The sequence below is a fragment of the Anolis sagrei genome, chromosome 1 (assembly GCF_037176765.1).
Source record: "Anolis sagrei isolate rAnoSag1 chromosome 1, rAnoSag1.mat, whole genome shotgun sequence".
Taxonomy (NCBI): Eukaryota; Metazoa; Chordata; class Lepidosauria; order Squamata; family Dactyloidae; genus Anolis; species Anolis sagrei.
In genome coordinates, this window is record NC_090021.1 from 236,118,972 (window position 1) to 236,146,520 (window position 27,549).

General features: G+C 40.9%; 2 protein-coding genes across 4 annotated transcripts; one reads left to right on the forward strand and one right to left on the reverse strand.

Moving 5' to 3' along the window:
• Positions 1-1,221: 1,221 nt before the first annotated feature.
• Positions 1,222-14,753, reverse strand: CYB561A3 (cytochrome b561 family member A3). 3 transcript variants are annotated; one of them, XM_060770995.2, is made up of 6 exons: positions 14,632-14,753; positions 6,037-6,243; positions 5,595-5,803; positions 3,822-3,976; positions 2,322-2,478; positions 1,222-1,565 (listed from the first exon to the last, which is right to left on the reverse strand). In XM_060770995.2, the coding sequence occupies exons 1-6, from the start codon at positions 14,705-14,707 to the stop codon at positions 1,542-1,544; spliced, it is 828 nt and encodes a 275-aa protein (XP_060626978.2). In that variant the 5' UTR covers positions 14,708-14,753; the 3' UTR covers positions 1,222-1,541. The 3 variants fall into 3 exon arrangements, with proteins under 3 accessions (XP_060626978.2, XP_060626987.2, XP_067318515.1); XM_060771004.2 differs by lacking the exon at positions 14,632-14,753 and adding an exon at positions 14,114-14,408; XM_067462414.1 differs by lacking the exon at positions 14,632-14,753 and adding an exon at positions 14,114-14,408 and having other exon boundaries at positions 6,037-6,258.
• Positions 14,754-16,591: 1,838 nt separating this feature from the next.
• Positions 16,592-27,405, forward strand: TMEM138 (transmembrane protein 138). Its single transcript, XM_060770956.2, has 5 exons — positions 16,592-16,872; positions 18,981-19,245; positions 20,024-20,195; positions 26,002-26,077; positions 26,687-27,405. Exons 2-5 carry the CDS (start codon positions 19,118-19,120, stop codon positions 26,797-26,799), a joined length of 489 nt encoding a protein of 162 aa, XP_060626939.1. The 5' UTR covers positions 16,592-16,872; positions 18,981-19,117; the 3' UTR covers positions 26,800-27,405.
• The last annotated feature ends 144 nt before the right edge of the window (positions 27,406-27,549 follow it).

Sequence of the window (27,549 nt, forward strand, 5' to 3'; positions counted from 1 at the left end):
AGCATTGCATAAATTAGTATAAAACTGATAAAAAATAGGAGCGCAGGCGGCTAAATATCTTTTGACCTAAAATGGGCAGCAGCAATGGCCTTGTCTGTAGCCTCCAACAATTATTCTTCTGTACATGAGGGAGGGCATAGTGGACAAGCATACATAGTTGTCTGTTCTGCTCCACATTCACACAAGGTGTGGGATTCTTTAGGTAGTGCCATTTTGCCAGGTTGTCTTTTGATCTGCCCACTCCACTTCTGAGTCTGTTCAGGGACTTCCAAGTTGCCCATTCTTGGTTTGCCCCTGGAATGCACTGTTAAAATGCCAGCGAATCCATCTATCCCACTGCTCTCTGCCTAAATAAATTTGGGATGGACCATTTAATAAGGCCTGGGAAGCACTTTTTGGCTCCTGAGGAATTGTGTGCTGCATTTAGAATAGTAAAGCAATTAAAAAATGCAACCCAGACATGACCCAGTCTCTACATACAGTACATTAAAAAACAACAAAAACTAGGGGCTTGAGGTGGAAATTGGAGACCTTCCATCCTGCAAACAACAAAAATACTATTTTTGGAAGCCTCCAAAAGTGGAAAAAATGATTTCAGGTTATGGTGACCCCTCAAAATTTTGTGGACCACCAAACAGGCTTTGGGGCTGTCTGTGGTTCATGGGTTTCACTTTGCCAACTCTTGGGCTAATTGAAAGTAGGTTCTCCAGATGCTTTAAAGCAGCATCCATACTTTCACCCCAAAAAGGATTGTTACAAAGACAGAGTCTGCCACCTTCTTGTTAGGGTGATGCAGACAGGAAGCGGGGGGAGTAGAACTTGGACCCTGATTCCACTGAGCTTTCCTGCTGTATCTCATAGAATTTCAATAAAAAGAATTTCTACACTCACCTATACGAAGAGGGAAATAACAATTTGCTACTGAGCTAAAACAAACACAGTTGCATGCTAGTAAATCACACTGAATGCACAGCTGTGGATCCGGGCAAGAGGAAGACTGAGTTGGATAATATAGAATGTTGGATGAGCGAAGGTTGGATAAACAAGACACTACCGTACCTTGCAATTTTTGTTCTTTTAAAAAAATTCAACATTCTGTGGTCTGGAAAAGACGAACAATGGGAAAAGTACAGGGAGAGAATGTATCCTACAGATGCCGTACCAAAAAAAATAAAAATAAATAGTGCACAGGCACCCATATTGAACTGAACAACAGAAGGGTTAAACAAAATCATTTATTTTAGTTGATAATTTAAGTTTTTGGTGAGCCATAAATGTACAAAAAAAACCCCAAATTCAAATAGCAAACAGAGAATGGGCTGTTCAGAACTTGCTGTCCGGCTGTCCATTGTAGCAAAAGTACTTCAAGCCATCAAAAAGCAGAGCCATCAAATAGAAGAACAGGCTGGGAAGCTTATTGCTTTTTCTTACTGCATCGATTCAAGATGCAGATTCCCATATTGGAGACAGCCTCAAATCTCAGTGGAGAATTGGCCATTGCAGCACTTCTTGGTTGTTCTGCAGAGTTACTTCATTACATTTCATCTGGCTCCATGTAGCAAAGGCTGTAGAGAAAAAGCAGATCAAGAGTCAGTGTTAAGAGCTATCACAACTCCTTGGTTGATCGAAAATGGCCATACCTATCATCTTACAAAGGAAAATTCAGATTGTCTTCAAAAATTAGCATAATAATAATATAATTTTATTCTTATATCCTGCCACCATCTCTCTGAAGGGATTCGGGGTGGCTTACAGACGACACAAAGTGCCTAAAAATAACATTAAAATGAAGCACAATATAAAATACAATACAATAAAATGCATATGCATATAAAAACATTAACTCAAAACTCAATAAAACTGAGGTCATCAACCAGTGGCAGTAAGCTGCTATAAACATGGCCTTCAGATCTTTTTGGAATATAGCTATCATTTCTCACTACTGGATATGTTGGCTGAGATTGATGGGATTTTCAGTATAAGTAAAAAAAAAAACCTACCTAATCCTGGTGGAGCATAAAAATCTCTGCAAGCATAGTGACACAGGAAGTCTGGGAAGGAGAGTAATGGGCACTCCCCATTTGAGGGGTAGGATTGCAACTGATAGCTCAGCACCACCTGGTTGTTGGTTGTTATGCAAGAAAACTACAGTGGTGTAAGGATGCACTAGATATCTATGTACAACGTTCCAAAACAAACTTACTTTTGTATCCCTGAAATAGGTGGTTTATGTCCCTAAAAAGAATATGCCCCTTTCCCAAAGATCTATTCTAATATCTGAATTCTCCAGGCATGAATTATGAGCCAGTTTAATTCCTCACCTCTTGGGTGTCTTCTGAATTCACATCTGGACGTTTCCATGCAGGTTTGGCCAGAGCCCACAACACCAAAAGTGCAAACACCAGGATTAACATCCCAAGTACATTGCCAAACAAAGCTTCTGTAGGAAGCATGGAGTAAGGAGTTGATGAGTTTGATCTAAAAGGAAAGACAGAAAAGTTTGATGTGAAACCAGTAGCCGCTCACAAACTTCCCCAGAGACCCAGATATGAGGAAGTGTAACCAGTAAGCTCTTTTACATCACATAATCCCCTACTTTAGCACATGAGGCTTGAGCTTTCCACCTTGTAACTATCCCAGATAATCTATGTTGGTTTATAGGTAGACTATTTATTTCTTATAACAATGTCCCACCTTTACATCAACAATCTCAAAGTAGTATAAATCTATTTCAACTGCATAACAAACCTTGGCATGGGTGGCATTTCAGCTCCCATACCTAGAGATCTCTATAAACCAGCTTCCATACCTCGTTTAGATTCAGCAGCTTGGATACCCATTTAAAGTCTGGATTAAATCCCAGCATGGATTCATCAGTCCACAGACACCACTGCCAGCCCGATAGGGTTGGGGGGAAAAACAGAGGTAAAAAAAGAGTTCTAGGCATTGCAGCTGGAAAGGTGTCCACTGTGATGGCCAAGAGGTACTTCTCAGAGACATCTTTGAAACCAATACTGCCACAACTCTTGGGACCCATATGGGCAGAGCAGTTTCCTTTCTAAGTTGACATTAGTAAAAAACGTTACTTCCCTTAAGTAGTCTAAATGCTTCACCCATTCATTAGTTGTTCTGTCAGGATCAAAAAGTTTTCTCCAAAATATATTATCAGCAACCATTTTAACACTGATTCTAACACTACCTTAGAATCATTGAGTTGGAAGAGACCTCGTGGGCCATCCAGTCCAACCCCTGCCAAGAAGCAGGAAAACTGTATTCAAAGCAGCCCCAACAGGTGGCCATCCAGCCTGTTTAAAAGCCTCCAAGTAAGGAGCCTCCACCACACTCTGGGGCAGAGAGTTCCACTGCCAAACAGCTCTCACAGTCGGGACGTTCTTCCTAATGTTCAAATGGAATCTTCTTTCTTGTAGTTTGAAGCCACTGTTTCACGTCCTAGTCTCCAGGGCAGCAAAAAACAAGCTTGCTCCCTCCTCCCTGTGATTTCCTCTCACATATTTATACATGGCTATCATGTCTCCTCTCAGCCTTCTCTTCTTCAGGCTAAACATGCCCAGCTCTTTAAGCTGCTCCTCATAGGGCTTGTTCTCCAACTCTTGATCATTTTAACTGTCCTCCTCTGGGCACATTCCAGCTTGTAAACATCTCCCTTCAATTGTGGTGCCCAGAATTGGACACAGTATTCCAGGTGTGGTCTAACCAAGGCAGAATAGAGGGGTAGTATGACTTCCCTGGATTTAGACTCTACACTCCTATTAATGGAGTATAGTGCTCCTTCCCTCCAGCCTTTGAGTTCTGCTACTCACAGTCTGAAGTATAGTTTTTCAAAGATGCCAGAGATGCATGCTGTCACAACCAAGGAGAGGATGGCAGAGCCAAAGAAGACATGGATGGGCTTGTAGAGGGCTCTGAACCAGATGGGGGCCCAAGGCAGCAGGAAAGAACAGAACCCCATTAGCCACTGAAAAGGAAAAGACAAGAACGGGAACACTTTCCATCACATAATATTTGCAGCTGTGATCTGCCAAGCAGAGGAAATAGTGCTCCCAGCCTAAAAACTGCACAACACCTAGTGGTACAAATTACTTTGCACGCCAGTTTTCTTGGATTTAGATTGTAAAGCCATTCTGAAACCATGACAAGTAAACTGGTGTGCAAAGTAATTGGTAGCACTGTCTAACTAGAGTAAATCCATGAAATCAATTTACATATGTGAAAGATCATTTAGCAAATTATTCAATGAGTTTGTTTAAGTAAACATGGTAGTAATAGATAGTATAGTAACAGAGAAGTAATATGTAATATAAAAAATGAACTGAAATGAATTATAGCCTGGAGACAAACTACAGCAAGTGATTTTGTATTATGTATTATGATAACACATATATATTGGCAGGAATGACCAGTTAACAAGAAATTCTGCTACAAGATAAAGTCTTTCTGCACTGGAGACGGGCAGTTGAACTTTTTCAATCGCTTCTCACCTGACAGAGTTTGAGAATGTTACTTTTTCAGACCACGTCTCTTAGAATCCCTAAGCTAGCCTAAGACCGGGAGGTGTAGTCCAAAATAGTACATTTGCAGATATTATTTTTTGGAACATAAGAAACTGCTTTACAATGAGTCAGACCATTTGATCTGTTTAGCTCATTGTTGATAGACTTGGAGCAGCTCTCTAGGCTTTGAGACTCTGGTCTTTCCCAGCCTTGCCTGGAGATGCCAAGCACTGGACTGCAGACTTTCTGAATGTAAAGCATGCACTTTGGTGGCAAATTATTATAGTTTCATAGCTCCTATGCCCAACAGCAGCTCTTACAAGTTGTTTTGGTCATTCTGTTTTTAACACCATTGACCCTTTAGTAAGAAATAGTATGTTTTCTTTAAAAAGCATACAAAGGTTTACATTCTGTTGGGAAAAATGCACAGGTAGGTTGCTCTTGCGAGTGTGTAGGTCCTTTTTGGGGTGCTGTGGAACTTAGTATTTGTTTCCTCCCTCCAGTGCCCCAACTCTCCCCCCCCCCCCAAATTAACCATACAGCTCCTTCTGTGCCATATGGTAAGTGGGCAGGACAAGAGAAGTGTCTGGCTATGTCCCCATATCAGGACAAGCAATGGTTATGGCAATAATGAAACTTCCAGAGGATGCTGATAGATCTCATTGCTACTACAAATTTTGTGTGTGGCTACAGATACATAGCCAGATGCTTCTCTGATCCTGCCTGCATCCCACAAGATAAAGAAGAGAGACTTCAGAGGCTGTATAGTAAGATGTGTAAGGTGGTATATGGCTCATAGAATTTGTCACGACTGCTTTCCATCTGGAAATGTATGCCCTCACTATGAGAGACTATGCAGATCAAGAATACATATCTACAGTCACTAACAGTCCTATCACTAAATTCTATTTCTGGAAGAAAATTATACTCAGCCACAAGTGATAGCCTTTAATGGGATGCAGCTCAGCTTCCAAAGGTCCTCATGTGGAATAGCTATGCTGCCCACAAAAGATTGTAACTACCTGTAAATATCGTAAATATTGTAACTACCTGTAAAAATTGTAAATATTCATTTTTACCTACCTGGCAGAAGAAGAGCAGCACAGCTGACAGACCTATCCAGCTGTGTATTGAGTACATGTTTGGGATCTTCTGCACATTGTGAAACTCAAAGACAGCTACTAGACCCAGGACAACAATGATGGATGCTATCAAGGTCAGAGATGCATGTAGTAGCTTCCATGGAAGCTTGGATCCCTGCCAGGAGAGGGGTACCCGATATACCAGTGCAGCTGCAGAAGAGGAAAGATGTCATCAGGGTCAGAAGACTCCAGGAATTCCCCATCCCTACCCTTCAAAACACGCCAGTTGGAACTATAATATGCAACCCCCAAGCCAGTTGTGATCCCAAGAAGTCCCATTTTCCAAGCTCTCTGCACACAATAGCAACTGCTTTGCTTCCAGATTTTTCTACTGGGGTGCAGAGAATGGAACCAGTAAGAATTTGGATCCTCTTTCCACTTACCAGCGCCATACAAGACCAACATTCCTGTCACCATGAGAACTGGGTGCCAGTTAAACATCTGAGACGATCCATCCCAGGCAAAGCCACCAAGCCAGTGGTGACTCCAATACACTGTGAAGCCCACACACAAGATTCCCAGAACTCCAAGTAAGATGGAAAACGGCAAGAATGGGATACCAGGCATCACGCTGCTGCTTTGGAGCACGTCTAAGAGAAGAGAAGCTAGCCGTCAAAATGATACTGGTTATTGACTATTGGTTAGATGATATTACTAATCAGTCACTATTCTTGCCTGGTGTCTGCCCTTTTCTGCTTTCCCTTACTGAAGTGTTTCAGTCTTCTGGACAGCCTGCTTCAGATTTCTTCTTATCTAACCTAACAAGGGAGGAGCCACAAAGGCAGAGGAGGTGCTTTAGAGTGCATTAACTACCAGACACAGACAGCATACATCAAACATCACAGCTTGGAGGAAGACAGGAAACTCTTGTATATAATTAAACCACATTGCTTTCTAAGTGAAGCACAAGATCTGTTGCAAACAGACATTAACTGGCATTCCTTTTATCCTTCTCAAAACCAAGTCACATAGGAATGCAGAGGACCACTGCTCAACCACCTCGGTAAGTATGGTACAGAAAACAGCTACTGGTAGACTGATCATCAATTCTTGTCAACTGTCTGTCAGGAGTAAGAATATAGAATGAATCCATTACATTGTCAAGTAGGATGCAACTTCTATTAAATTAAATATGAAAAAACAGACCATGAGTTTTTGATTTCCAAATTTCTTGAAATAAACATTCATGAAAGTCACCAGCACTCAATGAGAAATAAGACAAGCTCCTTCTGGATTCAACTCAGAGACCTAGGATGCATCTATACCAGATGTGAGCAAACTTTGGTCCTCCAGGTGTTTTGGACTTAAACTCCCACAATTCCTAACAGCTGGTAAGCTGACTGGGATTTCTGGGAGTTGGAGTCCAAAACACCTGGAAGGCTGAAGTTTGCCCATGTCTGATCTATACTGTACAATTAACATAGTTTCACGCCACTTTATTTGCCATGACTCAATGCTGTGGAGCATGTGAATTGTAGTTCATGTGAAATTCCAATTCCCATGATTCCATAGCATTGAGCCATGAAAATTAAAGTAGTATCAAACTACATTAATTCTACAGTGTAGATGCACCCCTTGCTGTGTCCTTCTACAAAGACAGAAAAGTCACTGTAGTCAAACCAAGTGAGCAAAAGAAAGAAATCCCCATTAGGGCTCTCAGTTTCCCTTACAAGCTGTCCCACAACCAAGATGCAAAACTAATATCCTTCCCACCTTGACAAAACCCCAACACCGATGTGTCACCTGCACCCACTCTTTCCTGCAGGGTGGCAGGGTCACAAGATAGTCACAACTTCTGCTTTCAGAGCAGAACTAAGTAGATAAATAGAGCGCATCAAAAGTTTGTAATTGTGAGTTAAATATATCTTCACAGATCAAATTTGTTCAAGGGGAATAGAGAATAATCTGCTTTGCTTCATTTCACCTCCTTCTCTGAAAGCAGAAAATCTCACTCAGGTGGTGACAGTGTAGAATTTTTTTCCCAACTGGTAAGAATAGATAACTGTGTTAAAATCTATATTTGTACCTTTGTGTTTGCATTTACATAAGTTATCAAACACATGCACTTGTGTTTGATAACTTAAGTAAATGCAAACACAAAGGTACAAATATAGATTTTAACAAAGTTATCTATTCTTACCAGTTGGGAAAAAAATTCTACACTGTCACCACCTGAGAGAGATTAAAATGTTAGCCAGAGTGACATCTTATTATCAGATGTGTCCTATATTATAAGAAAGTTATACGAAGTCCAATTTCTGGTGCTGTCTGATCAGCTTTTCTAGAATAAGAGGGATTGCAAATAACATAAGACAAATTTGCCAAGGACAACTTCAGAAGATGGAAAAGACAGAGGCAGAACTGAATGGCAAAGCCAAATGTCAATGAGGCTAGCCATAGACATAGCTTGAAAATAGTACTATTGGTGATCAAGAGGCTGAGTAGTTATGAAAGCTATGATTCAAAAGAGGAATTATTCCAAAATGCACACCATTTATAAGGATTAGTTAAGCATACTGTACAATCTTGGTAGCCTTCCACATTCACACACACACTAGGTTTTTGCTATCACGGGAATTCACAATATTAATGTGCTCTTTATATGATCTCATATGTAGCTCATGTAAAGATGCCACAAGCTCTTTTCATTCCTGAATGTAAGAGCCTGGCAGAGATGAAAAGGGACCCCTAAAATTGACTGTAGATATATTGTTGACCTGAAGCTACTGAACTAATCCTTAATTGCCCTTGAGCTCAACTGCTACTTAATTTAGTGCACCATACCAACTTGTTTTTTCAGAACAATATAATTACAAAAAATACAAGGAACCTTAAAAAGCCATAGCACATCTCCATTCAAAATAATTAACAGCATTACTGAATTATCAGTTCCAGGCATAAAACAACAAAATGCACAAAATGCCATACGTTTATTGGTCAACCAAAAAGCACAAAATGCACCATTAAAGTTTTCAAAACTTCACTGCTTCTTCATCAAAAGAAAAGTTATGATTTTGGGGTCACAGGCCCACATTTGGTCTCGGATTATCCTTCTGCAGTCTGGAGGGATCTCAGTGCTGGCAGAGTCAGTTTCCCATCTCTGCCACGTCAAAACTGGCTTCACCTATGAAGGTAACAGTTTTGAGGATTCTGGATTATGTTGTATTTTGCTGCCCGCCTGCCCCTGAATGTGTTTCCTGGATGTGAAAATACCAAATTTTGCCACAACAAATGAAACTTAACAAGTGGGAACTAGTGGACTTCACTTTTTGAAGTTTCTGATAGAGACTGTGTAGACAGATCTTGATAATGAAAAAGAGACAAACTATGGGCTTTATTATAGGAACACTATTCTAAGACAGAACAGTCACTCAGTGTGATGATCTAGCATCATTTTAGGGAAGAGCAGAGAGAGAATCGGCAGGGACAGAAGAGCTAGGAAAACATCTCAAAGAGTATCGGTTCATATCACAGAGGGGTCAGAATACATAGACAAAGAGAAGACTGTTTGGGTCACTCAAAACTATCTAATCTTCTCACTACTGCTTAGATGCATTCTTAGCTCATAATTGCTAAGCACTGTTGTACTTACAACAGTTGTTACCTCCAACAAAACTAAAATCCTTTCATTTGGACTACAATTGGGAAGTTTTATCTATACAGAACCTAAATGTTTCTCCAGATGTAACAGTGCAGGCACTTCTTGCAAAATCTTCTTATGAAATCTCTGTCTAAGGGTGCATCTACACTGTAGAATTAATATAGTTAGTCGCCACCGTCATGACTCAATGCTGTGGACATAGGAATTGTACTTTCACAAGACCTTGAGCCTTCTCTGCCACAGAGTGCTGTTCCCTCACTGAACTACAACTCCCAGGATTCCACAGCATTGAGCCATGGCAGTTCAAGTGGTGTCAAGCTGTATTAATTCTACAATGTAGATTCACCCTAAGAAAAGTTATCTTTGACTGGATCCCAAGGAAAGTTATTTTTGTCACAAATAGAATTGAAATGTTATTACTGTTCTTTATTGCCCTTTGACCGTAGTCCCCACATGGCTAAGAAGGTGATTGATAACCATTTCAACCTTTGGACCTTCAGGTGTTTTGGACTTCAGCTCCCAGAATTCCTGACAGTTGACCAAACTGGCTGGGGCTCCTGGGAGTTGAAGTTCCACAATCTGGAGGGCCTAAGTTTGGGAACCACTGCTTTAGACCACTGCTTCTCAAACTGTGGGTCCCAACCTGAAGTGCTCAATGTAAGGGTCACAAAAATTGGCTTCTGAACACCCCAAGTCATTTACACAAATGTTATGAACAACGTGCAGTATTTACAGTGGACTCTACAGAAATTGCTTCAGCTATACTTCACAAAAAGATAAATCAGCCTGTTTAGCAAGCCTTGAAAATGCTGGTTTATTATTGGTAAATGTTTGATTTTTAAAAACTAATTTATATACCTAGATAACCTGGGATCACAAAAAAGGTTATCAGGAAGAAAGGGGCCACATATTTGGGGGGGGGGGGGAGTTAAAGAAGCCCTGCTCTAGACCACCTTAACTGACAAAAAAAATCTAAACGACCCACAGCTCTAACATAGTCATTTTCCTTCTCTTGCACAATTTTTAATATTTTTTGCTTGGTGACAAAGTCAGTGAAGTTTTGAAAGCTTGTGTGATGTATTTTCTTAATTTTGGTTGACCAATAAGAGCACCACCATATTGTAGATTTGGGATTTTGCTACATGGCCAACACAGCTGCCCCAGCATATTTTTCCATTTTTACACATAAACGCTAATCTACTCTTTGAAACACGCTCCGTTAACTACAATGTTGTCACATGCTCAGTGTTTTTCTCACTACTCATCCCTGTCCCCGGAATGTTTCAGTAGACATGCTCAAATGACTCATCAGAACACATCAGCAGCTTGAATTAGTTATACAAGTTTATAATAAAAACAGTAGTTACAAAATCCAGTTGTCAATGAAGGAAAGCAAATTTAGGTCCCAGCTCTTGGAAACTAAGAAACTAAGCTCATTCGTTGGAGATTCTGCATCCCACAAACTGCAACCTTGTGTTCTCACTTAGTTTGAACATCTGGGTGTTTGACTTGAGCTGACCCTAGTTTATTATAGGTGTATACTGAAAATATCTTTATTTTTCTATGCTCATGTTTGGGATTATCCCCCAGGCTATTCTGCTTGACATGCACTGGTGTATATAGAAATGTTTTAGCTCAATGCCATCTGATATAATAGAAGGATGTGCATAATGTTTGTACATAGTTTAATGAATGAGCTTAGTTTTTAAGGTTTGCACAAATAAAGAGCTGGGACTTAAATTTGCTTTCCTGCATTGACAGCTGGATTTTGTAACTGCTGTATATCTAATTCAAGTTGATGTGTTCTGCTGAGTCATTTGAGCATGCCCACATTTTGTCCACATAGAAAACTTTGTGTTGGACAGCATTCATTGCCATCTAATAGGGGACACATGCTATGATTTGATGTAGCCAAAATTTGATTTTAGGGTGGATGGACTGACCTTGAGGGAGCTGGGGGTGGTAACGGCCGACAGGGAGCTCTGGCGTGGGCTGGTCCATGAGGTCACGAAGAGTCGGAGACGACTGAACGAATGAACAACAACAAGCGCAATTCTTATTATTTTCTACATAAGTTAGCCTGGTTTGCTGGTATAGATTATGTATCACCTATCCAAAATGCCTAGTACCAATATGTCCTGTTTTTCTATTCTTTAATACTATCATATTCATAATGAAATCTTGGAGATGGAACCTGAGTATAAACATGAAATGGGATTATGTTTTATTTACGTATACACCGTACCTTATATACCTGGCCTGAAAGTAATTTCAAACACAATATTTCAAATAATGCTGTACCTGAAACATAGCATGTGTACACTGAATCCTCAGAAAGCAAAGGTATCATTATCTCAGCCTCTCAAAAAGAAATTTTTGGAGGATATGCAGGTTCCAGATATTTTTTCAGTGTCAGGAGTGATTTGAGAATCTGCAAGTTGCTTCTGGTGTGAGAGAATGAGCAGTCTGCGAGGACGTTCCCCAGGGGACGCCCAGACATGTTACCATCCTGTGGAAAGCTTCTCTCATGTCCCCGCATGGGAAGCTGGAGCTGACAGATGGGAGCTCACCCTGCTCCTCGGATTCAAACCGCTGACCTTTCGGCCAGCAGTCCTGCCGGCACATGTATTTAACCCAGTGTGCCACTGGGGGCTCCCAGGGGTTAGAGATGCTTTCAGAGATGCTTTTAGGCTAAAGCAGTGGTTCTCAACCTGTGGGTCCCCAGATGTTTTGGCCTCCAACTCCCAGAAATCCTAACAGCTGGTAAACTGGCTGGGATTTCTGGGAGTTGTAGGCCAAAACACCTGGGGACCCACAGGTTGAGAACCACTGGGCTAAAGTTCAAACAAGGAACGGAGAAGTCAGGGCTATCCTCAGCCTTGTAAAACATCAGGCCTAAGATTAAGTCAATTACAGTATTAATAACTCTGAAAATGTTGGTCAGTGTTCTAATGCATTATTGTGGTAGAATATATTTTAGCATTTTGATTCTTCTGCTCATGTAACTGCTTTGCACAGGAGCTCATTGATTAATGCCTGAGCAGTGTAGATGTAATAATTTCAAGAGTGCTGGGTCACTGCTTCCATTAATAGCTTTAATCTATGGCACATGACCTGGATGGCCATTGAACACTGAACTCCTCTGACGCTCTGCGCAGTGGCAAGAAAGGATGGTTATCTGCAAAAACAAAGGCACTGGAGACTATCAAGCGAAGAAATCTTGAAGCAAGGAGTCTCCAGGAGGCAGAGGTACATGACTGCTGTTTCTCCATTAGGCAGCTCATTATTTTTATTGGATAAGGAACCAGGAACTGATCCCAATCTCGTAAGGAGTTAACCCCTGTGGCATTCAACACTTTCTTTAAAATGGTTTATTGTGGCATCTATCTTCACATACAACACACAACACTGTAAATCACAGACGATATCTCTGTTTGGTGGGAATGAAAGCTTCCATAAACTGTTCATCTCAGTTAGCAGAAAACTGGCATTTTAAACATTTTTTCTGGTTTTTAAAAATAACAATAATAACTTTATTTTTGTATCCTGCCACCATCTCCCCGGAGGGACTTGTGGCGGCTTACACATGGCACAAGGTGCCTAAGAACAGTACATAAAATGAAAACAATTTAAAAATACAATTAAATACAACATAAGGGCATGTAAAAAATCAACTAACAATTAAAAACAGCGTTCATCAACCAATGGCGGTAAGCTACTATAAACATAGCCAGGCAGTAAACAATCGAACTGGGAATGGGATAAGTGGCATGGGAAAAAGTACAGGGCTGCATAACAATTGCGTAGATAAAACTAGAGACTAGGCATTCTCAAACGCTTGTTTGAACATCCAGGTCTTCAGGTCTGGCTGCTTCAGATATAGATTATGCATCTGTAGGATTTATGCATTTTGCCATTACGTTAGCTACCATGGTTGTGGTAGTTTTACATGGACTTTAGCCTTCTCTGCCAACTCACCAAACTACAAATCCCATGAGTCTATAACTTAGTGCCAGGACAAATGGATGCACCCAGAGATATATTAACCGTCAATCTAGAAAGACTTCTTATCTCTTCCCTTCTCTCCAGTATTTTATACCAACATGCTTCATGGAAGAACTCGCAGCATCTTTGCACTACTTTGTGTAAAAATTTACTGGGCTCCATAAAAGATATACTAACACATAATATTGTTTTTGAAAGTGAACCCTGTGGCTACTTTTTAGAGTATCCTCCTCCCCAACATTAGAATCATAGAGTTGGAAGAGACTTCATGGGTCATCCAGTCCAACCCCCTGCCAAGAAGCAGGAAAATTGTATTCAAAGCACCCCTGACAGATGGCCATCCAGCCTCTGTTTAAAAGTCTCCAAAGGGGGAGCCTCCACCACATTCCAGGGCAGAGAGTTCCACTGCTGAACAGCTCTCACAGTCAGGAAGTTCTTCCTAATGTTCAGATAGAATCTCCTTTCTTGTCGTTTGAAGCCATTGTTCCGTGTCCTTGTCTCCAGGGTGGCAGAAAACAAGCTTGCTCCCTCCTCCCTATGACTTCCTCTCACATATTTATACATGGCTATCATGTCTCCTTTCAGCTTTCTCTTCTTCAGGCTATCATGCCCAGCTCTTTAAGTCGCTCCTCATAGGGTTTGTTCTCCAGACCCTTAATCATTCCAAGCAATGCAATTCTCTATCAGGAAATGAATGCATTGTTTACCGATTGGATTAAGACCTCTGAGCCACCCAGGGCGCATCCACATTGTAAGAAATAATACCACTTTAATTGCCATAGCACAATACTCTGCTGGGAGTCTGGTGAGAACACAGCACTCTTTGGCAGATAATATATAAAGCAACCACTCACTTGGTTCCATAGCACAGAGCTAAGGAGGTTAAAGGGGTATCCAACTGCATTAATTCCACAGTGCAGGTACACCCTTAGCTGCTACAGCACCAAACCAGGAAACAGCTTCAGAGAAGAATCTTCCTTGTCAGCAAATCATTCAAATGCACATGAAAGGCAGCGACCTTGTGAAGAAGTTAGATATTTCCAGCAATGTTTTAGAATCCTTTGCTGGAAACATTAAGCATGAAAGCATTCGCAATGTGGCTTGTACAGGGGATTAAACTAGGTCTGGACAAACTTGGGCTCTCCCTGCAGGTGTTTTGGACTTCAACTCCCACCATTCCTCACAGCCTCAGGCCCTTTCGTTTTCCCCCTCAGCCGCTTAAGCGAAGGGGCCTGAGGCTGTGAGGAATGGTGGAAGTTGAAGTCCAAAACACCTGCAGGGAGGGCCCAAGTTTGTCCAGGCCTGGGTCGAACCCACTTTCATTCCCAAGCCCGCTGGAGCACGCTAAGCCAAGCCACGCCGCGTCGCCCACCTTCTGCCTTCTGCCTGCGCCGCGGGGGATGCCGGGAAGCGTAGTTTCGCAGCTCGACAGACTCTTCACCGCTCATCACGCCCACTTCTTAAGACCCCGCTTCGGCATTTGGCCCCGCCCACCCCGGAGGAGGAGGAGGCGGAGGCGGAGGCGGCGGCGCTGGGGAGTGTTATTCCCTCCACCCAACACCTACTGCTGTTCTGGGACAGAGTGAAGAGAGAAGGGGGAAGAGGACAGTTCCACCTTGTCTCCTATGCTATGCTAATAATATAATCTTCTCTATATATAAAAATGCTCTGATCGGCTTACAGCAAGGATTCAGTGCTACTAATACAAGTTAAAACATCATACAACAATACAAGATTAAAATACATATATACCAAATCGCCAAGGTAAAATCATGTTCAGCTCAGTCCGCATATGTAGTCACTCACTTTGGTCTGTAACCAGTCTCAGCCATTATTCTGGGTATGTTTTGTTCCATAACCAGGATTTCACTAGCCTCCTGAAGGATAAGAGGGAGGGGGCAGATCTAATCTTGCTCGGGAGAGAGTTCCATAGTCGAGGGGCCATCACAGAGAAGGCTGTCTCTCGTAGACACCTCCAGGACCATGTGGCTGGCATGACTGCATGGAGCCCTGTTACCTTCCCGCCGGAGTGGTACCTATTGATCTACTCACATTTGCATGTTTTTGAAGTGCTAGGTTGGCAGAAGCTGTGGCTGACAGCAGAAGCTCACGCCGCTCCCCGAATTCGAACCTGCGACCTTTCGGTCAACAAGCTTAGCAGCTCAGTGGTTTAATGGTATAGTTAAATATAGTAATATTTAATACTGCTATTGTACTGTGCTAATAATATAATATATTGTATTATATTATTAGCTGCTCTGAGTACCCTTCGGGAAGAGAGGGGCAGCATATAAATGTCGTAAATAAAAATATAAAGTTGTAGTTTTATGTCTTTAAACTGCTCTGCCAAACAAGTGCTGGCGCCTCAGCAAACTACAGAACCCATCCATTATTACATAGCAATGAGTCGTGGCAATTAAAGTGGTGCCGAACTGTCTATGCATTGCGTTGTCGGAATCACTGGTTTGCTGTTAGTTTTCCAGGCTGCATGGCTATGTTCCAGAAGCATTCTCTCCTGACATTTCGCCCACATCTATGGCAGTCATCCTCAGAGGTTGTGAAGTCTGTTGGAAACTAGGAAAATTGGGTTTATCTATCTGTGGAAAGTCCAGGGTGGGAGAAAGAACTCTTGTCTGCTTGAGGCAAGTATGATTGTTTAAAGAACTATTGCTTGCTCAAGGCAAGTTTGAATGTTGCAATTGGCCACCTTGATTAGCATTGAATGGCCTTGCAACTTCAAGGCTACCAGTATTTTTTTTTTAAAAAAAAACTCTAAAATCAGGACAGTAAACAAAGAGCAACACTCAAAAAACAGACATTCCAGACAAGAATCAATCAGGGCCAGCTTATACCTCCCAACAAAGGATTCCCCCAGGCAGCAACGAGCCAGGCTTTGAAGCTGCAAAGTCATTTAATGCGAATCAAGGTGGCCAATTGCAACATTCACACTTGCCTCAAACAGATACACCCTGGACATTCCACAGATATATAAACCTCCTTTGCCTAGTTTCCAACAGACCCCTCAACCTCTGAGGATACCTGCCATTGATGTGGGCGAAACGGCAGGAGAGAATGCTTCTGGAACATGGCCATACAACCCAGAAAACTCACAACAATTCTGTGGCTGCACTCTTGGCAACGCAATACGGGACGGTGTTTCTATTGTCTGCTTGCAACTGCCTCCTTGGGCAAGCTCCCACTAAAAGAAAAAAAAAAACCGGAAACCGCCTGTGCAGGCTATGCGGGGTCTCGCGCCGCTCTGCTTCCGGTCCCACTCCCTCCCACGGCGTCTGCCCTTCGCCCCGCCCCCTTGGCTGCGTCGTCTCCATGGAGACCGTCGGCGAGGCGAGTGTGGGCGGCGCGAGGCTTCTTGCTCGCCTGCAGCTCCTGAAGTGAGGAGGGGGAGCGTGAGGTCGAAGCTGCGCCCGGCTGAGGCAGGCTCGAAGCGCCGGTCTATACTACGACAGGCGGGGCCTTGGCAGGTCTGGGCCTTGTACGGACTCTTCCCGGGGATTCCATGACCGCTCAGCCGCCGCCATTCTTCCTCCCGCTGAGCCCGCTGGCGGCGGATTTGGACAGCGATTTTTATCCAGGATGTCACGCACAGGCCGCGGTAAGTGCAGCACAAAGCAGCCGTTGCTCGTTTAAGTCTGAAAGGATATCACAGGGAGGAGGGGCGAGCTTGTTTTCTGCTGCTCTGGAGACCAGGACACAAGGAAGCCATGGATTCAAATGGCAGGAAGAAGGGTCCCACCTAAACATGAGGAAGAACTTCCTGACTGGAAGAGCTATTTAACAGAGGTGGTGCCTCGGAATGAGGCAGAGTCTCATTCTCATAGGGTTTTGAAGCTGGGTGGACATCTGTCGGGGGTGCTTCGATTGTGTATTCCTGCCTAGCAGAATGGGCTTGGACTGGAAGGCCCTTGGGGGTCTCTCCCCATTCTGTGATTCTACGATTTGGATTGTTTACTTACAAAGAAACAAAACCGTGTTCCCACAATCTTGTTCCCACTATTACTATTTTCAGTGTGTTGTTGAAGGCAAAGTTTTCTGGGCTGTATGGCCATGTTCCAGAAGCATTCTCTCCTGACCTGGTGGGTGAAACGTCAGGAGAGAATGCTTCTGGAACATGGCCATACAGCCCGGAAAACTCACAGCAACTCATGGATTCCGGCCATGAATGCCTTCGACAACACATTGAAAATAGTAATAGTGGGAACAAGATTGTGGAAACACGGTTTTGTTTCTTTGCCCAGAAAACTCACAGCAACCCATTACCATTTTCCTTATTTCCTCCAGGATTTATGGAGTACAGTCAGTCCTCTTCTGTGTTGACTGATTTTTCATTCACAGACTTGACTATCCACAACTTGAAAATCTTCCACACATAAGTCGCCTTCAGGCTGAGAAAGGCAGAATAAAAATGCAGGAAATAAATATATATTTTTAAAAATATTTGTTACCTACTTCTCCTCACAGGCTGCAGCAGTTAAAAACACAAAACAAAGGACCACACACACACACACACAAAACCATAGAACAAAGATTAAAATACTAATGCTAATAAAATGTAAATTACAAAATCATGGTTTCATATTGATTGGGTAGGCCTGGCAGATAAACCTTGATCATGCCATTTTATGTAAGAGATTACATTTTGCCACGTATAATGGGATGAATGTCCATGGATTTTGGTATCCATAGGGATCAGGGAACCAGATCTGTCGTATTTTGCACTTAGAGCCGTGGTTCCCAACCTGTGGCCTGTAGACCACCAGTGGTCTGCAAGAACTAAAATAAGGCCTCACTGTTACTACACTGTTGCAATGAGAGCGACTGGTCTCACGAAACCCTCCTATCGTGTTGCGGCTATTAAATATGGTTTTCTGTGGGTAAGCAGAATGTGACTACTGGATGGCATATGTTCTGTATCAGAAACTAGAGCTGATGTGGACTGTCCAATGCAATGTTCTGAATCAGCACCTCAAATAACCAAACTGAATCTAAAGTTGAACAAAAACTGATTTGTAACTTGCAGTTTCTCAAGTCGCTCCTGACACGACAAAACAAAAATCCTTTTAGTAGTAATGTTGGAGAGTGGTCCTTGGTCATAGTGGTCCCAGCTAAAAAAAAGTTGGAAACCACTGATTTTGGGTTTGCGGAAGACAGGACTACCGAGGTGGGAGGAAGAATTGGGAGCAGGCTTGTTTTCTCTGGCCCTGCAGACTAGGACATGGAGCAATGGATTCAAATGGCAAGAAAAGAGATTTCACCTAAACATTCAGAAAAATTTCCTGATTGCAAAAGCTGTTCAGCAGTGGAATAGGCCACCTCAGAGTGTGGTGGAGTCTCCTTCTCTGTAGGTTTTTAAGGTCATCTGCCAGGAGAGCTTTGATTGTGTGTTCCTGCAAGACAGAATGGAGTTGGCCTGGATTGCCCTTGGGGTGTCTTCTAAGTCAGGTGTGGGCAACTGTGGCTCCCCCCCCCCCCCACACCAGGCGTTTTGGACTTCAACTCTCACAATTCCTGGCCTCAGGCCCCTTTCTTTTCTCCCTCAGCTGCTTAAGCGGTTGAGGGGGAAAAGGAAAGGGCCCGAGGTCAGAAATAGTTGGGGTTGAAGTCCAAACCCCAAAGTTTGCCCATGCCTTTTCTTAGTCTATGAATCTTCTTATTACAATATTGCTTCTATCACTCCCTCCTCCTCCCCTTGTATTTCTGCAGATTTGAGATCTCTGTCTAAAGCACTCATGAGTGACTGGGTTGGTGGAAAAGCTTTGTACCCCAGTGTGTTATGAGAATGAGCTGGCGCTCTTGTCTGGGATGCAGGCATTGAGATCCCACAACTCTTGGCCAGGAAGATGCTCCAAACCAGCAACTACAGCCTGGTGCTCTCCTTGCAGTTCTTACTGCTATCCTATGACCTCTTTGTCAACTCTTTCTCCGAACTACTGCGCATCGCCCCAGTCATCCAGCTTGTGCTCTTCATGTGAGTATGGCACGGCAGTGCATGTGCATCAATTTCTACTTTTAGAAGGTATTTGCCTCACTTACTAAAAGGTTAATGCAACAAAAAGGAACACTTACTATTCTGTATTTGTAAAATCCTTAGACAGACAGACGCATATACAGCTGGCTCTCCATATCCATGGATTCTGTATCTGCAGACTCAGTCATCCACAATTTGAAAATATTTTTAAATATCATTACAAAAAACTTTGAATTTACTGTTTTATATGAGATTATTTTTCTACACCATTATAGTGGGACTTGGACATCCTTAGATTTTAGTATCCATGCCAGAGTCTTGGGTACAAATCCCCAGCCGATACTAAGGGCTCACTGCACTACTGTAGTGTTTCGAATGAATGACTTGGAATAGAGATTGGTACAGAACGTGTGCTTTCTGAAATCTGAGTGGTTAATAGCTGAATAGTGTGTTGACAAAACTATTGCAAAATAAACCACTGATGTTTTGTATTTTTCCTATGACTGCTAGCTCAGTGTATATGTGTGTGTTTTCTAAACTATGACTACCAGTGAGTGGCAGGAAGGAAAATGAGTGAATTGTAAGTAGGTGTCATTCCATGACATTCTTCTGTCAACAGATTTGGAGCTTTTTCCTTCTATAATAGATAATGGGCAGAGGAAATGAATAGTTAGGTTAATATACCTCACAGGTTTATGTTTTTCTAGTAGCAGGTGACTGCTTTCTACAGTATGTAAGGCATCCATCAATCTGTCTTATTGAACTGTCTGTTTTACAGCATTCAGGATATTGCTATCCTCTTCAATATTATCATCATCTTCCTCATGTTCTTCAATACCTTCGTCTTCCAGGCTGGCCTGGTTAATCTTCTGTTCCACAAATTTAAGGGAACAATCTTTATATCAGGAACATACCTTGCTTTGAGTGTATCCTTCCACATCTGGATCATGGTAGGTCATTCTTTATTTGAATCATACGGAGGATTGTTTGTAATGCATATTATAAATGTATTGCCTTTGACAATACATATTATAAAAGCCCATGTGGAGCATAGAATAATTAAGGAAGCAAATAAAACATTTTTATATTTTTCCTTCCCCATGTCTCAGAGTGAATTCAGTACTATGTAGCTTTAGTTAATATAGATCAAATGCAGTTTCATTTTGGTGTACTCAACAAAAAGGTATTGTGAGCAAAAGTGCAGGTGGATAGAGGACTTTTTGCCCAAGGCTGCTAAAGACAATTATGCAAAATATAAATCTCATTGAAAACGTATTTGGTGAAAAGTAACAAAGTCAATACATTGGAAACTCTGGAGAAAAAGGTAGCCATGCAGGCACTATCTCTGAAATGCAATAAATCCCTTGCAGATATTTTCTTCAGATTTCTCAACTTTTTTCCATACTCCATACTCCTACCTAAATACCCTAAAGGCTCCAGCCCCTGTCTGATCTTGAAAGCTAAGCAATTCTGGTTAGTGCTTGGATGGGAGGCTACTAACAAATACTAAGTACTGTCGGCTGTACTATAGAGGAAGGCCTGACAAAACCATCTTTGAGTATTCTTTGCCTTAAGAAGACCATTTACATTTTTTGTGGTTGTTGTAAGTCAACAAGTAACTTGGAGGTGCACATGCACAATTAAAAAACAACATAAGCAGTTTCTAGTACAGGTGTACAGAATTTCTAGAACAGAGGCTTCCTTTTGGGAGGGATGGAGAGTTCCATTTATAGAGATTTTAAAAATAGAGATCAACCCAGTTATTATTCCCTCTGCGCATCAGCAGGTACTGCTAGATCACTGAGTATGTCATTCTTTTGTCCTTTCTATACCTTACAACTGCAAATTCTCTGTGCAGCTGTCTTATTTGTGAGAGTCTCCAGGATGGTGATATTCAAGAAATTGGACCCCAGGAATGAAACAAAGTGCCCTCTTGGCATAAAAAAATTGTATCTCTGAAACAAGCTTAACAGAAATGAATCAGTATTATAAGTTGTCTCAAAACCTAGCTACCACCATGGATTGTATTACTGTGTATCCTCATAGCTTGATAGTTCTTCGTTCTGCATTGATCTTGGGTGCTAAATGAGCTTCAAACATTTTATAATTTTGATAGTGTCAAGATAGAATTTCCTATTGCCATGATTAGAACATCTCAGGAGACCATTCAGTTTTTATTTTGCTTTTTAATCTTCCACTTCCAAAGTTTGACACGTTTCTGCTTTGTTCTGCTTTTGACAGTTCCAGTTTGTTATAGTTGCCCTTTAAATCTTCAGTGATAGAATTGGTCCAAATGCACTGATGACTACTTTTTTTGAATCTTTTTTTTACTTTCAAATAAGCGGACTTCTGTTTGTTCCTTGTTGGCATAGTTCATAATGTGACCTAGTTCCCAGTATGGCCTGTCTCAATGATATAAGCTGACCTAATTTTACTTTCTTAGTTATCTGTATCTGAGATCTGTGCAAAGTGAATGGCCTTGCATATGTTGTCATTTAAATGAGCTGTTAGAGTTGTCGATTTGGATTTACATTATAGTGTGCAATACACTAGGGACTAATGTGTCTACCAGAGTCTATATATTATGGTTTTTACAGAGATGATCTTGTGTGTATCTGTGATCGTGTGTCATCTTTAAGATGAGATGGTTAGTTTTTGATTTGCAGTTTCTGTAGTTTGGAAGATATAGAGCAGGGGTCCTCAAACTAATGCCCGGGGGCCAGATATGGCCCTCCAAGGCCATTTACCCTGCCCTCGCTCAGGGTCAACCTAAGTCTGAAACGACTTGAAAGCACACAACAACAACAACAACTCTATCTTATCAGCCAAAAGTAGGCCCACACTTCACACTGAAATAGTAATAAGTTTATATTTGTTAAAATTGTTCTTCATTTTAATTATTGTATTGTTTTAAAATGGTTTTTGCACTACAAATAAGATATGTGCAGGGTGCATAGGAATTTTCTTTTTTTTTTTTTCCAAATTATAATCCGGCCTTCCAACAGTTTGAGGGACTGTGGCCTGGCCCTCTGTTTAAAAAGTTTGAGGACCCCTGATATATAGGCTGCAACTCTTCTGATATGGATTGTACCCTAATTACTTTACTGCAACTCTAATTATAGACAGAAATAGAGAGTTTTGGTTATGACTATTTCAAAGAACATTATTGGCTCAACATTTGTTTTATTATAATTGCAGTAAAGTCCAGTAGTATTCTAGATGTTTGATACTACTCATTATTATTGGAGAACTACAACAGTTTCACTTGTTGATCAAACCTTTGATTGAAGCATTGTTTATATTCCTTTATTCCATTGGATTATGGTCCAGCATTATGGGCCAGTTTGGATCAATGAAATCTTCCAGAATAGGCACTAACTATATTTGTGGCACCCTGCAGTTAGATATAAAATTTGTCTTATTTGGATTGTGGTTTTGCTGTCTCATATATATTGTATAACACATTACTTGGGTTTTTAGAATTCAACAGAAACATCATCATTTGAACTAATTAAAAGAGAGAATGGTGGAAGCATTTGGGTCTATTGGTCTATAGAAACTTTGATGATATCTATAAGTAGCAAGAAATTCTGTAGTAGTTGTGTTCAAACAGTGATAAAGAAGTACAATTTATTTCTGAGCTTTTAAACTTGGGGTAGGCATTTTGGGACCTATTGTTGTTGGACAGCATCTCCCAGGACTCCTAATCATAAACTGTGTTGGCTAAGACTCATGGGAATTGCAGTACAGCAGTAACAACAACAAACAAAATTTTATTTATATACCACTCTATCTCCTCAAGGGGACTCAGAGTGGTTTCCAAGTAACATAATCAATACATACAAAGAAAACAGCATAAACATAAAATTAACAAGACAATATAAGCATTAAAAACCACAATAGCACACATATTTAAAATAATCCTGCCTGTTCAAGGCAGTTTAAAAGGCTGGGCTGGGCTAGTGCAATTTTAGAGGGCCCAGGAAATTAGGTAAAGTCTATGGCTGTACATTTCCAGGGCCTAATAGAAGAAAGTGACCTGGGTAATTGGTAGAAAAAGATATGGGCAATTTCAACTGTATCTGGGGCAGAGCTAGAACTAGTCGTTCTCAAAGGTTTGTTTAAACCACCAGGTCTTCAGGCTCTTACAAAAGGAGGGGAGGGATGGGGGCTATCTTCTTTCTCCAGGAAAGGCATTCCAGAGGTGGGGGGGGGGGCACCACCGAGAAGGCTCTCTTGTCCCCACCAACCATGCTTGTGACAGTGGTGGGAGCGAAAGGAAGGCCTCCCTGGAAGATCTTAAAGTTCGCGCCAGTTCATAGGGGGAGATGCGATCGCGAAGATAGGCGGGGCCTGAACCGAACAGCAGCATTTGGGGAGCCGCATTATTGTAGTAGATGAAAACCTGCATTTCTCATTTTTCTACAGTTGATTATATTTGTGACATACTTTTCAATGCCAACAGAAGTTTGGATTCAGTAATACATTAGACAGAAGGTAGATCAGAACCCTAATAGATCTCCAAGTGATCTGTAGTAGATTGGCAATGCTTCCTGACTTTAGAATGCTGAACTATTACAGCAAAAATACTACCCCATACAGAATTTAAAAGGCTTGTGCTGAAGAGACTGACTTCATTTTTAATATTCATTTTTAATATTCTCAGCCCGAAGGCGCCTTGAGTCGCCTTTAGGCTGAGAAAGGCGGCATAGAAATACCATAAATAAATAAATAAATAAATAAATAAATAAATATTCATAATACATTCCTAGGCCCAGAATTCTTTAATTGCATGTGTCTTTTGTCTAATACCATGATTAGTGGATCTTTGGAGTTTATTCAAAATCTAAATAAATTAGATCCTTCAGTTCTGAAGACTGACCATCCCTGCTGTATGATTGTTTACATCTGTTGCTGTTCAGATGCTTTGGCAAGGAATTGATTGATACAGCCCATCTCATTTAGGCTGTTGAAACTGACACATAATTTTGAAAGTTTTGCTCCTATGAAATAGCATTGTATCAGAGATTATGAAGTTTTAATGTAATATCTGATTGCAGTTGGCCTTCCATATCCACAAAGTCTGCCACTTCTGACTTGAATTTTTAAAAAACCATTCAGAAAGCAAACCTCAAATTTGCCATTTTATATAAGATACACCATTTTACTATGCTACTGCATATAATGAGATCCAAACATCCACAGATTTAAGAGATCCCCCGTCTTTGAATTAAACCAACAGATACTAAGGGCTCACTGTATTTTGCTGAAACAGCTGCAAGTTACAAAAAATGCATGGTATAGCTTCCTTGTATACTAGGAGAAAAGCATTTCATTCCCAAAGTAATCACTGTATTGGCAACAAATACATCCTTCTTAGAGTATCACACGTCAAGAACCTATGGGAGCTAGACTGGTTTATTTCCCTCTCTGCTTCTCAATGTATTTTTCTGTTGTATCTTTTCTGTTACATTGTGTGCTGTTATTTTAAACAATAACCTTCTGTGTGAGACTTGTTAGAAGAGACATTACATACATATATGATAGCTAATTAATAGTCATATGATAAGTGACTCATTAGAGATCAGTTACACATGTTAATTTACTAACACATATTTGATTCATTTAATTTCTCCAGGGTAATGCTTCAGTCTGACTAGTTTCCTGGACTTTGCTTGAGCAGGCAGGAGGCTTTAAGAGGATTTTCTGGGATCTGTTGTTAGGAGCTAGAATAGGTCTGGGCATTCTTTATAAATCTGCTGATCCGATTAACCTTTCTGTGCTCCCTGAGCTGCTCCCTAGCACTCGCACTCATGTGGTGTCTAGATGCTCAATCATTAGGGTAGATTTGAAGGAGAGCTGCTGTGGTTCAAAACACAAGTTTGAGGAGATCTCAGGTAGAATGAGCATGTGAAAGTGCCTCATGTAACCTTAAAGTGTTGTTAATATTGCTTGAAGTCTTACGGAATGTTATGAAACTTTTAATGTGAGCCCTTCCATAGGTTTCATTTTATCTGTGAATGTGTTCTGAATAAATGAAGTAGGGAAAATATGAGGAGTGAAGTTGTCAATTTTAGCTCTAGTGTTTCTTAACATATCTGAGCTTTTAAAGAACTCAGGACTCATTTGTGAGTGTTTTTGAAATATTCATTTGGACAAGAATAACTAGGAAGCAGTATTTAAAATAAATGAACTTGAATCCCAAATGTGTCCCGGCAGTAATGAAAGCATACAACAGTATTCCAGTGTGAAAATCTATACTAAAAGCACAGCCCTGTGCACTCAAGGAAAACCCACAGAGTTTAGTGCAACTTGCCCTCATTGAGAGGTATATAGCTTGAATCTTTAATATTCGATTTCCTTGGAAACAAAACAATTGGCTTTCCTTCTACTTCAGAGATTTGGGTGGTTGAAAAATAGGAATCTATGGTCTTCCAGATATTACTGAATTGTGATTCTATTAACCCAATGGAAGATGATCTAATTGAAATAATGGTAAAACAAATGCCTCATTTGTACTAGATTGTTGAATTTTAAAAGGTTTTTAAGTTACTATATTAAAAAAGGTAGAAATTACTGTATCTAACTGTAGAAGCAGTGTCTCTGGTCTAGAGAAGCTTGCTAGAAGAGTAATTTTTTAAAAGACTGGATGGGAAGCTGATGAGCTTTATGCTGCAGGGGGAACAATTTTTCGTGTTGAATTTGTTTTCTTGTTAAGGGATTGCTTTTTAAGACTTTATAATTTATATCCTACAGAATCTCCGCTGGAGAAGTTCCAATTATTTTGTTTGGACTGATGGACTACAGACCCTCTTTGTTTTCCAAAGACTGGGTAAGTGCTAGAATGTATCACTTTGTCCTCTGAGTGGTAGACAGAGCTATAGAAGCTGTAATGAAGTGGATTCAGGGAGAGTTGTCACACAGAATTGCTTCTGGTTTGAGGTGAAGTTCTTTTCTAGCTCTGTCTGGAGACCTGTTGAGGTTTTAATCTAGGATCTTCTACCTACAAAGTTAGCAGTCCACCACAGGCAGGTATTGAAAATGCTTTGCTTGCTGAGTGCATTAGCACCTTAGTTTAGTAGTATATAATACCATATATCTGCTATGCTATCGTTTAATTTAATAATGTGTGCTTATTTTTGATGTACATGTGGATTTGTTTTTGGGATCTGGGCGGGTTGGTATTTTGTCTTTGTTCAGTCTTTTTACAGCATTGAATGTTTGCCGACATTCGTTGTAAACTGCCCCGAGTCCCCTTGAGGAGATAGGGTGGGATATAAATAAATAAATTATTATTATTATTATTATTATTTTACCTTCTCTGATCATGACTGATTCCCCCTTCCCCAGAATGGAAAGGTTTCCATAAAACTAGTCAAATTAATAATATAGAAAGTGATGAAGACCTTGCTGACTGTAACCTTTTTCTTATTGGTTGCAGTGGCTGTGCTTTATTACTATTTTTATAAGAGGACAGCTGTGCATTTGGGAGACCCTCGTTTCTACCGGGACTCACTCTGGCTTCGGAAGGAGTTTGCTCAAGTCCGCAGCTGACAGCTGTTTTCTGGCCTACCTGAACTGAAATCACTCTGCTGCAATATAAAGGAGACTTCATCAGTATCTTTCAGGACATTGTCTCTTCTTAGCTATTTGCAGTCACCCGTTTCCTATTGTTTTGGTTCTAAAACTTACATGATCAGATGACATCATCCACATCCTAAATTCAGTGCACTTCAGATTACTTATCAATGAAGCTGCTCTTTTGTGGATTCTCTGATTTCTGCTACATGCTTCTGAACCTCCAGGCACTCTACATCCTCCATCCAGATCTTCAGACTGTATTTTTTTCCCCTGGATGTGGCTGCAGCCTTACTGAGGAACAATCTGAAGTGCCAAATGGGATTGGCAAGAACTCAACAAGTAGCAGTTTTCTCTTTGAAGAATATTCCCTCATCATGTGTTCCACATCGTTTGTCAAAAAGGCCTCTTGCCTTCATTAGTACCACTGGCAATGCAACTAAGCATAAAAGAACAATCCTCTAGCTTTGCAATATTGCTTTTATCTGGGCAAACATACTCTCGAGGACTTATTAGACTTGTCTTTTGTACTTGTGTTTTTATTAACTATGAGAAAATAAAACTTTTTTCCAGAAACTATAATGTGATTATTTTGTATTAATCTTTCCTTTCACTATCCTGATATTATTATTATTATTATTATTATTATTATTATTATTATTATTATTGATATGAAGAATGTTTCCCTGCTTGTCTAGTCTAGTATTTGTCTTAAAACTAAGTTGT

Bases quoted from the DNA above. Each gene is read 5' to 3' on its own strand.
- TMEM138 (XM_060770956.2), top strand. From the start codon at position 19,118: ATGCTCCAAACCAGCAACTACAGCCTGGTGCTCTCCTTGCAGTTCTTA. The intron at 19,246-20,023 runs GTGAGTATGGCA...TCTGTTTTACAG, and splicing joins ATCCAGCTTGTGCTCTTCAT to CATTCAGGATATTGCTATCC. The intron at 20,196-26,001 runs GTAGGTCATTCT...TATATCCTACAG, and splicing joins CCTTCCACATCTGGATCATG to AATCTCCGCTGGAGAAGTTC.
- CYB561A3 (XM_060770995.2), bottom strand. From the start codon at position 14,707: ATGAGCGGTGAAGAGTCTGTCGAGCTGCGAAACTACGCTTCCCGGCAT. The intron at 5,804-6,036 runs GTAAGTGGAAAG...CCTCTTCTGCAG, and splicing joins GTTGGTCTTGTATGGCGCTG to CTGCACTGGTATATCGGGTA. The intron at 3,977-5,594 runs GTAGGTAAAAAT...TTTCCTTTTCAG, and splicing joins TGCTGCTCTTCTTCTGCCAG to TGGCTAATGGGGTTCTGTTC.